Consider the following 12956-nt stretch of genomic DNA (forward strand, 5'->3'; position numbering starts at 1 on the left):
TAAACACATTTTTTTTTAATGGTGGCCGTTCATTTTGATACAGGCTTCAGTTCTAATGTGCATATTATCGCACTATAGACTATTGCACCTAATACCAATTACCGGTACCAGTTTCGTTCTTCGTACTAGTAACTCTTGTTGAAATAATTCTGTACCTACTCTATAAAAGAGTACCTTACGTACTGTAAATTCAATCTTCACTTCTGCCCGATCCGAAAAGATAAAATTACTCAGACATACTATCTACTGTCCGTCCAAGTGGTTATGTCGTAGGGTCGTAGAAAGGGAGGAAATCACATGACAGTTAATTACTAACAAGGCCCTTTTACTTAAGTTATTTTAAACAGTTGTATAATATTACGTAGACGTCAAATTCCTAACAGAAATTAATGTTCTCAGAAAAGAGTTAGGACAGCCCAGCCACTAGCTGGCGAATAAAAGCAGGTGGGGAAAATCGGGATGCGACGTAGGCAAATGGACGACAGTACCTGTGCGAAAATGATTCAATATTGAAAGCTCTTTCGTCACTGGAAAACGCGAACATATTTTTGGAACGTACTGTTTACTATGACCGTAAGGCTACTGTGACTGTATATGCGGTCTTGGATCTGTGTGGAAGACGGTTGAACTTCATTAGTAGAAGGGGTGGGAGTGAAGTACATTCAAAAACTGAGGTACAATAAAAATTGAAGTAAAAATAAAATGATGTCCCTGTATAAGAGTTGATTTCAAATTGCTTTATTACCTAACAGGTATGACTCAGATATTGCAGCACGCCCCGTTCCGCCTACCGTGATTGTCCAACACGTGCAGCCCCCACTATCAAGTGCAGTCTGGCCAAATGCTCTTGAAATAAGATTTATAGTAAACAAATTACAATGTACAATTCTTACAATAAATTATGATTTGTTAAGTGATCAATAAATTGTAAGAAAATTTAAATAGGCCTACATTAAGTGCTGCATTGTAATACTGTACAACTGCAATAATTGTGTTTAAAATCCTTCACGGATAGAGCCCACCTCTTTTGGTTCACAAGGAAGTAGTGATGCAGACGCACTCGGAAAATACCCATAATGACGGTAGTACCACAAACAAGCACGTAGTGTTATATTATGTAACATTTCGATAGTGTTGAACAGCAACCTTAGTATGTCAAAAAAAATGAACACAATAAGGTGACACTTGATTCCCTTAAAAGAAATTTTCCCGAACCTTCTGAAAAGACATCTTAAGTCAAGGCATGGATACAAACTTCACAAGAAGAGATTTAAATTCCCTCTTATGTCGGTCATTTGTTCGTTATCAAGATATTAAAATGTTTCTTCGCTCTCCTAATAAATAAATAAGTAAATAACTAAATAATTAAATAAGTAAATAAGTAAGTAAATAAATAAATAAGTACTTAAATAAACAAACACATAAAAATAAGTAAGTAAATAAATAAATAAAAAATAAATACATAAATAAATACATAGATAGACAGATAGATAGATAGATAGATAGATAGATAGATAGATAGATAGATAGATAGATAGATAGATAGATAGATAGATAGATAGATAGATAGATAGATAGATAGATAGATAGATAGATAGATAGATAGATAGATAGATAGATAGATAGATAGATAGATAGATAGATAGATAGATAAACAAATAAATAAATGGTTGAATGAATAAATAAATGAATGAATAAATGAATAAATAAATAAATGAATAAATAAATAAAAATCACATCACATCACATCACATACCATACCATATAGGCTATCATATCATATCATATCATATCATATCATATCATATCATATCATATCATATCATATCATATCATATCATATCATACCATATATCATATCATACCATACCATATATCATATCATATATCATATCATATATCATATCATACCATACCGTATATCATATCATATCGTATCGTATCATATCATATCATATCATATCATATCATATCATATCATATCATATCATATCATATCATATCATATCATATCATATCATATCATATCATATCATATCATATCATATCATATCATATCATATCATATATCATATCATATCATATCATATCATATCATATCATATCATATCATATCATATCATATCATATCATATCATATCATATCATATCATTTCTATTAATATTCTGTACAGATACATTCTGTAGGACCAAAATAATAATCTTTAGTAAAAAAAAAATATCATTTCTAGTTTTAATGGTACTGGTCTAGTGATCTAAATAATTAGTTAATTCTGAACATATCATCGATATTAGAATTGAATTATTTACTGAGAAATAAATTAAATCTCTTCAAGAGAAAAATCGATGGCAGTAGTTTCTTTAAACACAACGGATGATAATGGCGGTGATGTTGATGATAGAAGCAATTTGCCCACTATAATTAATTGGACGCCTCGTGACTCAAATTGGAGTGGAGTACTATTTTAAACTAAAAATAAAACGATTCTGAGAGGACCTTGTTATGACTCTGGCCCCGCGGCTAGGTTGGACAACTAGGAAAGAGATGACAGGAATTCAGCGGTCCAACACATCAGCTTTTTTCATCGCACCTCTTCCTACAAGTGAATGAAATCTTCCACGAGCTCATCACCACTCACACGTAAATAAACGCTTGGCTGAACATATGTTCCTGCCATAAGCAGCTATATATAAGCTTGTAACATAGACACACATTCAGTTGTTTTTTGTCGGACTGTCTTTTGGTGTGAATAGCGTAAGGTAACGGTGAAAGGTAGTAAGCATAGTTATAGCCAACACCGCTTGAGTGCAGCAGTGTCGAATTCGAACTCCTTCCAGAATTTGAAATGCATGAGCGGGTTTAGTACGTGCAAGTGTTGAATCAGTTTGTCTCACAGTTATCAAACATGAAGCCGACGCTGGTAGCTCTGTTCGTCCTCTGCGCCATTGCTGCAGGTAAGAAAGTAGCCGACATTGTTGCGATTATTAATACACGCAGACAGGGCTTGTACGATTGCAATCTTTTCTTTATGTTCGACTGTGTTAATCCTGAGATGTTAAATTTATGATAATATTAATAAAATATAATGTAATAATATTAATGGTAAAATGAAACAGAATTTACACGGACAAGTTTGCCAGTTAAATTATACTATGCAGATTTATTCAGTGTGAAATTTTTTTGTGTGGTTTTAATTAATAAGTCGTTATCATGTTTTTGTCTAAAAATTGATACGGGATAATAAAATTGCATTAAAAGTGATATTAGTGTTTTATGAAGTAATCTAAAAAGAATTGATAGCGAATTGTAAAATTTTACGGAATCTAATTTATAATACAGACATTATTTTGTTTCACCAACTTAAATTTGGATGGAATCTATACTAATAATAAATCTGTAGCCAAAATTTTTCTGGTAATTTTCAATTTTCCAAAAATAATTGGTGTTAACATGTGTAATTAACCATCCTGAAACCGAAAAACATTTTTTTGAAATTTTTGCTTGTATGTCTGACTGTCTGTCTGGATGTTTGTTACCTTTTCACGCGATAATGGCTGAACCGATTTATATGAAAACTGAAATATAAATTAAGTTCGTTGTAACTTAGATTTTAGGCTATATGGCATTCAAAATACTTTATTTAAAAGGGAGGTTATAAGGGGGCTCGAATTAAATAAATCGAAATATCTCCCTTATTACTAAATTTCATGAAAAATGTTGCATAACAAAAGTTTCTTTAAAAATGATTTCCGATACGTTTCATTCCAAGCAAAATTTTGATGGGACTAAATTGCACCAAAACCGGATATTCTCTGAATCAAATGATCATATTTTAATTATTTACGTGTAATAATAATTAAGAAATATGTTAAAAGAATTATCATTGCACTAAATGAGTGGTGTCTGGACCAAAATGACCACATTTTAATTATTTAAATACATTTTAAATTAAGTGACATATTAAACGATTTATCCTTCTATCAAACACGAATGTTCCCTGGACCAGATGTCCTATTTTAATTATGTAATTACTTTATATTTATTTCTAATAAGTGCAGCGGAGCGCACGGGTACAGCTAGTAAATAATAAATTGCTAACGTAACTATGTACAGTGCGTGTGACGTAACAGTTAAGGCAGATTAATTATGGCTTACTTACTTACTTACTTACAAATGGCTTTTTAGGAACCCAGAGGTTCATTGCCGCCCTCACATAAACCCACCATCGATCTCTATCCTGTGCAAGATTAATTCAAGTTAATTATGGCTACAAGTATTAATTTATTCCTAAATAATACAAATTTTATTAGGTAATATTACAAGCATTTTTAATTTATTCTAATTGTTAAACATTTATATTTCAGCCATATCTTTACGATTCATTCCTCTTGACATATTTAATTGACATATGGATGATGTTGACAGCAACCTCGTAGGCTTATGTAAAAAAATGAACAAAATGAGATTTCACTTCCTCCCTCTCATAAAAGTTTTTCCGAATTTTATGAAAACACATCTTATGTCAATGCAAGGATAGAAACTTTACAATACGATATTTAAATATCCTTTGGTGTCAGGTATTTGTTCGTTATCGATATATTAATTGTTTTTCCCTCTACTGTAAAACTGAATATTTTGACATGTGAGTTTGCTGTTCAACACCATCGATATAATAGTTACAATTTATCTAAGATAAGAAATGTGTTTTCCTTTAAACAATAGTATAATGAAATTGTATGTAATTAAATTTATTGAAATTGCTTACATTTATTATAAGGATGGTGCTTAGGTAAATGGGCTTAACCCTCATTTTTTTAAATGTGATTTTTTTGCTTTAATTAATGTATTTATTTAAAATTTAATTACAAAATGTGAATATATGTTTCTTGACAATGTTTACATTTCTTCACATGAAGTAACTACTAATAATGTGTTAAAAATTAATTATAGTGTTTGTGAAAAATTTTTCTTTTGCGGGATAAACCCTTTTACCTGAACACCATCGATATGTAAGCAAATTTGAGCACAAATATTGTAAAATGACGACGAAATGTAGAATCAGTCTTACACAAAGAAACTTGCATAATCAATGCTACCGTTCTGGACATTCGAAAGTTACTGGAGTACTATATGTTACACAACGAGTTTTTTTAGGTTCTCATGTGTCAGCATAAAGTAAGAGCAAGTCGTGGCTAGCCGATAGCCGAACTGTTAAACTAGAAGAATCGGGTTCAAATCCCGGCAGGACTGAGTGGAATGTATATTCGACATAAAAGGAGTTGGGGCATCTCCTCGACTCTTATTTCTACTACCAATTCAAAAAATAAAATTATGTTTTATTTAACGACGCTCGCAACTGCCGAGTTTATATCAGCGTCGCCGGTGTGCCGAAATTTTGTCCCGCAGGTGTTTTTTTACATACCAGTAAATCTACTGACATGCGCCTGTCGCATTTAAGCACAATTAAATGCCATCGACCTGGGCCGGGATCGAACCCGCAGAGGTCAGCACTATACCGACTGCGTCATCCAGGCCGACATATTACTTTATCATGTGCCGTGACTCTATTACCAAACGGTATAGAGTGTGAAGATGGGTTTTAGTTTGAGATAAACTTCCATGTTGGTAGATTCGTATAATATTAACCATCATGGAACAAACTCCCTTTCTGATAGCTTATTCTTTCCCCTCTCACACAGTTTACATGCCAGGTCTCGCCTTCTCATCTGTAACATCATCTGTGTAAAACGCAGGGTTACATGGAGAATGTTTGAACCTTAATGTCAGACACAATTATAGTGGTGATTCTAGATTATAATTTTTGTAAACCTAACATATTCTGTTGAAATTAATGTGGAGGGGAGAGTTGGGTAGTATCGGACATCGGGTAATATCGGACAGTGCGTTTCTTTCATCTACCAGAGATGTTAGTACCTGAATGACGTGGTTACGTAACTGTATGCGACATCGCAGAAACGTAACCATGCCATTCAGGTACTATCATCTGGTTGTAGATGAAAGAAAGTCACTGTCCGATATTACCCGATGTCCGATACTACCCAACTCTCCCCTAAGTATGAACGTTACACTCTTACTGTTACTATTTTTTTTAATTTTAAAGTCTAATGCTTACTAGGCAGGTTAAAAATAAGCACAATAAGTAAAATTTGTGTAAAACAATTAGTACGAAAAATAAATATAAATAATTTTTAACGTAAAGACTAGTTCAAATGTGTCAGAAAAATTAAGGATTTCTAAATTTGTTATTTGTACATGGTTAATGATAAAATTGAGATTAACGTATCATTATACATCTTGAATACACAACTTTTAACACTATGTCACTTTGGAAAACGTATTATGTGTCTTTCACGTGTTAAATTTTATGTTACTTTGGTAACATGCTTCGGCCTGCTGTTGGCCATCTAACGTACCATTTTCTAACGTATCATATTCGTTGTTAATGCTATGGATCTATGAAATTTCTAACTTATACATTTTGAGACAGATTGATCTGAAACTTTTATCACAAATTTCTTACAATATGGACATGTAATACACAAATTGTCACTTCGATATTTTAATTAGTTTACTTATAATTAATTTTTAATGCTGAATTACAACTGTCCCAATTTTAAAAGTTACATGCTTTTCATATCTTTGCAATTATTTTTTTAGAAATAAATTACCAATTGTTAATTTTTCAATTTTTTAAACTTATCACGTCCTCAACACACGATGATTTGAATACTTTCAATAGCAGAAGAAAACACATGTCAGTTTACTTCACATGCTTTTATAGACTTCTGTGCAAAATTTCACTGAAGTTTGGAGAAAAACTGGATTCATTAGAGCATTTTGAATGTTACAAAAAAAAAAAAAAGCATATCAAAGTACAGCATGTATATGATAAATATATCGACATTCTTCTCTCCTATACAGGTTTACCACACACATTTTTCTCCTACATAACCGCGCGAAATATGAACTGAAGGAAATGTAAAATTAGTTAGAATAAAGAACAGTCTTCAGGAAGACAGCTGAGTGTCAGTTTAAAGGGCTGCAACTGCACGCACGCACTGGTACCTTTAAATTCGTCATGAGGGGCATTTATTATTTATTTATTTATTTTATTGCTAGTAAGTTTGAAATGAATACAAGTTAATAAATACAATGAAAGATAAACTAGCCCACTCCTGAATGAGTAAGACTCGTGCTCAGGAGGGGATTCCAATACAGACAAAAATAAAATTAAAATTGAGACTGAATACAGATTAAATAGTGTTTAATATGTTTAAACCCAAACTATAAATCCAATATAACTTTTTTTTTTACTTTTTTATTAATTTGGAGAGAACTCGTGGTTAAAATAATATTGGAATAAAATTTGTTTAATAATTTGGGACCTTGACTCATGCTATGATAAAAAGCTACATTGGTTATTTAGAAAACTGAAACATTATTTTATTTTTTGGAGTTAAAAACAAAATTTCCATTTTCTAATGGTTTTTTCGTTATTTTCACAAATCCATAGCCTTGAGATGTTTTACAAGCCTGCAGAACATTTCAATATTCTACACAGATTCCTGCTGAACGCAGGAAGAAGCGAAATGTTTACACCTTGATAATGATGATTAGGGCTAGGATTTTGATGACCTATAAATCATGAAAAAATGTCCTGAAAACAATGCATTTATGACCTAAAAATTTTTCAAAAATGCCCTAAAAATTGATCTTACATAATTGGCTTAGTACGAAAAGAATTTTTGTACTAAATATTTAGACTAGTAATTAAATTAAATCTTACATAATTTTTTCTAAGTAGTACACTTTAATTAATTATGTTACCTGATGTAGTTTCCATGTATGATCATTCACCTCTGAGTCGGTATATGGACGTGAGGTCAGTAGTCAGCTGGTCTGTCTTGGCCCTTCATGGGCTATAGCACCATGGATTTACTTTACTTTTAGTTTCCATGTAGTCTACCACAAGGCCACTCTTATCCGGAATTAGCCGGTATAGAGGAGTCTATATTGAAAGGGTAGTTGGACTGATCCATTATGTGGGGTGTAGTACATTAAAATGGCAATATTTTTTTGTAGGAAAACGATTAAAACATTATACAAAATAATGGATATTAATGGACAAAATATGTAAAGAAAATATCGAAGGAAATAAATATTATTTTACATTAATAATGGGGATTTATGGCCAAAATTAAATGAAAATGCCTAAAAAATGACCGAATAAAATAAAAGGTGCTCTTAAGAGTTGAAACATGCAAAAAATGCAAAAAAAAGTCCTGACAAATATGTAGACTATTAAAACACTCAGTTTATCATATAACATATAAATACTAAAACAGCTATGTTTCTGGCTGACTAGAAAAAAGATACAATTTCATCAAAATCCTACCTCTAATGATGATGATTATGCTTATAATTTTATGACAGAGAATGACGAAGAATAAAATATTTAAAGGACAAGAAGAGTCCGAGATAATGTAGCTCTTTCATATGTTGAACATACATCCTACATATGAGAAAGTATGCGCCCATTTTTACTGCAACGATCATGTAAATAAGGTTAAATTTGTAAAGAGGACGGGTAGCAGAAATGAAAACTAACTTGCAGTAAACTAACGTGATTTATGTTAATTCGATTCGTAGAAATACGTTAACCTACATCGCTGTAGTCAGAAGACGTGCATTGTCATATGGCCGACTTTCCTAAATAACCATTACATCACCGGTAGGTTTCCTTTTCTCTAGATGGAACAATGGCTCTCCTTAACAAGCTTTCTTGACTTCCTTCACTCTGCAGACAACAGTACGCGTGTCTGATATTGAATACATTGAGAAGTTCGCGATATCAGAGTATTACCGACAGGCTAGAATGAAGTGAAGGCACTTATTTCGAATTTTCCTATGAAAGTGTGTTATTCGAAAGGAAGAGGATCCGGATGCCGCCATAAAAGAGATATCTTCTATCGTGAGCAGTGAGAATCTTTCATTGCAAAGGTCGTTTCACTCATTCCTGTTTTAACTATATACGGAATATAGGGTACTTTTTGTTTAACGTAGCACAGTGGCATACAAACCCATGTAATGTTGGTTCAACCTGTTCTGGTTTTTAAGAATTCGCATCAAGTTATACACACACATGCACGCACACGTGGCAAAACAATCGAACGGTTATAATGTTGATTTTCCACTCGCAGAGTCCTTCGTTTAAATCTCTGTGGGAGTAAGTGGAAATCTTCATTTTCTTTCAGAAATCCGGGCACTCCAATAAACATTGTCGGTTCAGGAAAAAGAACTGAAAGAGTGCTTCAGCATTCTTTCTTAGTGGGTGGAATAAAATACAGTAGAACTTGGTTATAACGACATCCAATGGATCTTAAAAATTATGTTGTTATAAACGAGTGTCGTAGTAACCGAGATTCACATTATCAATCTCGTGAGGTAGAAAATGAAAAATAACAAAATTAATTACACTTATTTTAGAATTATGTATTGACTTTATGAACATAATAAAATACACGTAGGCCTACAACTATAATTACAGTATTCTGCATTAAAACATTTTGTTCAGTACTCACCAAACTACTTTACTTAGAAGTGAAGTAATCAGTCATTTTACTCTGTTGTCTTCTACTTGCCCAATACACACTTTCTAGGGCTAAATTACGTTCTATGTTCATAATTTCAGTTGCAATTTCACTGCTCCCTTCCCTAGCTTCATAGAACATGTTCATAACTCTAATGACTTCTAAAGCGTCATTCACTTCTTTTAGTGGCCATACTGCGTTAAAATGCGTGCACTTAGTGAAAACTTCCTGTCGAAACTGATCTAATACCGCATGAATTCGGGCAGGTTACAATGGGGTGGGGAATCCGCCTGCATTCCAGAGGTCTACGACAGAAGGAGACTGTAAAGAATTTGTCAGAGTCAGATTTCAACAAAATATTTCTCAAAATACTTTGGTTCTTAGAAAATCTTATTCCAAACCGAGGTTGAAAATGACGTTATATGCGAGGTAGACGCATATGCGTTTGTCGTATTAAGCAAGGTAGGAAAGCATATGTCTTATGGGGAATTAGTTGGGACCACAGAATATTTGACGTTATAGAGGAGGTGTCACACAAAACGAGGTCGCTATAACCAAGTTCTACTGTACAAGCAACGATAAAGCAGTCTTCATCAGAAAAGCATTTTGTAACAGTTGATATTCCCCTGGGTAGATTTTCCTGGATGGGTTACGTCAGAGGTTTTCACCAACCGTAATCTATAGATTCATCTCGTCAAATACCATCTCGCTATCACCAATTCCATCGACACTAAATAACTCAGTAATTGACACAGTAAGAAAAAAAACAGTGGATATTAACTGATCGAAATCAAAAAACCTCATTTTTGACGCAACAGGAATAGCAGGAACTTTTATAACAACATTTAGAATTTTTGGCCACGAAAAGGTTCATACGAAATGGTCAAGACTTCGCTACAACGCACCAAAGGCAATTTTTCTGTCGTTCGAATTACGAACACAAGCAACGTTGTACAGTATGACTATTTTTTCGTGGTCTCTTCCCGACTGGCGTAGTGTAAGGCTACGTACTGTATCGAAAGTATTATTTGTTCCTTCGCGGACACTATGGCTCTGACCTTGGTCGTAACAGCGCTAGCTTTTCCGAGATCGCAGATCAAGAAGAACGATTGCTCGCTGCGATGTAACGAAGCTCTATTCACCCTGAATTTTAATTTTATATGAATTTAGAATAATCACGGCTATAAATTTCCATTATAAAAAGATTTGGACACTGTTTACAAGATTTTAAAAATCAATGAGACGCAAATACAATTCAAACTAGGGAAAAATCTGTCAACTCCTTCGTTATAGACATATTTTAGTTTCGGAAAATATTGTTGTCTTAATCCTTAAATTCGCAAAGAATCCTATAGGATACGACATGTTAATAAAGATTTGGACACTTTTTACAAGATTTTAAAAATCAATGAGACGCAAATACAATTCAAACTAGGGAAAAATCTGTCAACTCCTTCGTTATAGACATATTTTAGTTTCGGAAAATATTGTTGTCTTAATCCTTAAATTCGCAAAGAATCCTATAGGATACAACAGGTTAATAAAGATTTGGACACTATTTACAAGATTTTAAAAATCAATGAGACGCAAATACAATTCAAACTAGGGAAAAATCTGTCAACTCCTTCGTTATAGACATATTTTAGTTTCGGAAAATATTGTTGTCTTAATCCTTAAATTCGCAAAGAATCCTATAGGATACAACTGGTTAATAAAGATTTGGACACTTTTTACAAGATTTAAAAAATCAATGAGACGCAAATACAATTCAAACTAGGGAAAATTCTGTCAACTCCTTCGTTATAGACATATTTTAGTTTCGGAAAATATTGTTGTCTTAATCCTTAAATTCGCAAAGAATCCTATAGGATACAACAGATTAATAAAGATTTGGACACTGTTTACAAGATTTTAAAAATAAATGAGACGCAAATACAATTCAAACTAGGGAAAAATCTGTCAACTCCTTCGTTATAGACATATTTTAGTTTCGGAAAATATTGTTGTCTTAATCCTTAAATTCGCAAAGAATCCTATAGGATACAACATGTTAATAAAGATTTGGACACTTTTTACAAGATTTTAAAAATCAATGAGACGCAAATACAATTCAAACTAGGGAAAAATCTGTCAACTCCTTCGTTATAGACATATTTTAGTTTCGGAAAATATTGTTGTCTTAATCCTTAAATTCGCAAAGAATCCTATAGGATACAACATGTTAATAAAGATTTGGACACTTTTTACAAGATTTTAAAAATCAATGAGACGCAAATACAATTCAAACTAGGGAAAAATCTGTCAACTCCTTCGTTATAGACATATTTTAGTTTCGGAAAATATTGTTGTCTTAATCCTTAAATTCGCAAAGAATCCTATAGGATACAACAGATTAATAAAGATTTGGACACTTTTTACAAGATTTAAAAAATCAATGAGACGCAAATACAATTCAAACTAGGGAAAAATCTGTCAACTCCTTCGTTATAGACATATTTTAGTTTCGGAAAATATTGTTGTCTTAATCCTTAAATTCGCAAAGAATCCTATAGGATACAACAGATTAATAAAGATTTGGACACTTTTTACAAGATTTTAAAAATCAATGAGACGCAAATACAATTCAAACTAGGGAAAAATCTGTCAACTCCTTCGTTATAGACATATTTTAGTTTCGGAAAATATTGTTGTCTTAATCCTTAAATTCGCAAATAATCCTATAGGATACAACAGGTTAATAAAGATTTGGACACTTTTTACAAGATTTTGAAAATCAATGAGACGCAAATACAATTCAAACTAGGGAAAAATCTGTCAACTCCTTCGTTATAGACATATTTTAGTTTCGGAAAATATTGTTGTCTTAATCCTTAAATTCGCAAAGAATCCTATAGGATACAACTGGTTAATAAAGATTTGGACACTTTTTACAAGATTTAAAAAATCAATGAGACGCAAATACAATTCAAACTAGGGAAAATTCTGTCAACTCCTTCGTTATAGACATATTTTAGTTTCGGAAAATATTGTTGTCTTAATCCTTAAATTCGCAAAGAATCCTATAGGATACAACAGGTTAATAAAGATTTGGACACTTTTTACAAGATTTTAAAAATCTATGAGACGCAAATACAATTCAAACTAGGGAAAAATCTGTCAACTCCTTCGTTATAGACATATTTTAGTTTCGGAAAATATTGTTGTCTTAATCCTTAAATTCGCAAAGAATCCTATAGGATACAACAGATTAATAAAGATTTGGACACTTTTTACAAGATTTTAAAAATCAACGAGACGCAAATACAATTTAAACTAGGGAAAAATCTGTCAACTCCTTCGTTATA

At 32.3% G+C, this 12956-nt stretch overlaps 1 protein-coding gene across 1 annotated transcript in view; it reads left to right on the top strand.

Annotated features, from left to right (window-relative positions):
- Positions 1 to 2571: 2571 nt before the first annotated feature.
- Peritrophin-A (Peritrophin A) overlaps positions 2572 to 12956 on the top strand; it is a 61651-nt gene continuing 51266 nt past the window's right edge. Inside the window, exon 1 of the mRNA XM_069840333.1 lies at positions 2572 to 2955. Coding sequence (XP_069696434.1) covers positions 2907 to 2955 — 49 coding nt within the window. The 5' untranslated portion in view covers positions 2572 to 2906. The remainder of the gene's footprint in view (positions 2956 to 12956) is intronic.

Source organism: Periplaneta americana, chromosome 11 (assembly GCF_040183065.1).
Source record: "Periplaneta americana isolate PAMFEO1 chromosome 11, P.americana_PAMFEO1_priV1, whole genome shotgun sequence".
Classification (NCBI taxonomy): domain Eukaryota; kingdom Metazoa; phylum Arthropoda; class Insecta; order Blattodea; family Blattidae; genus Periplaneta; species Periplaneta americana.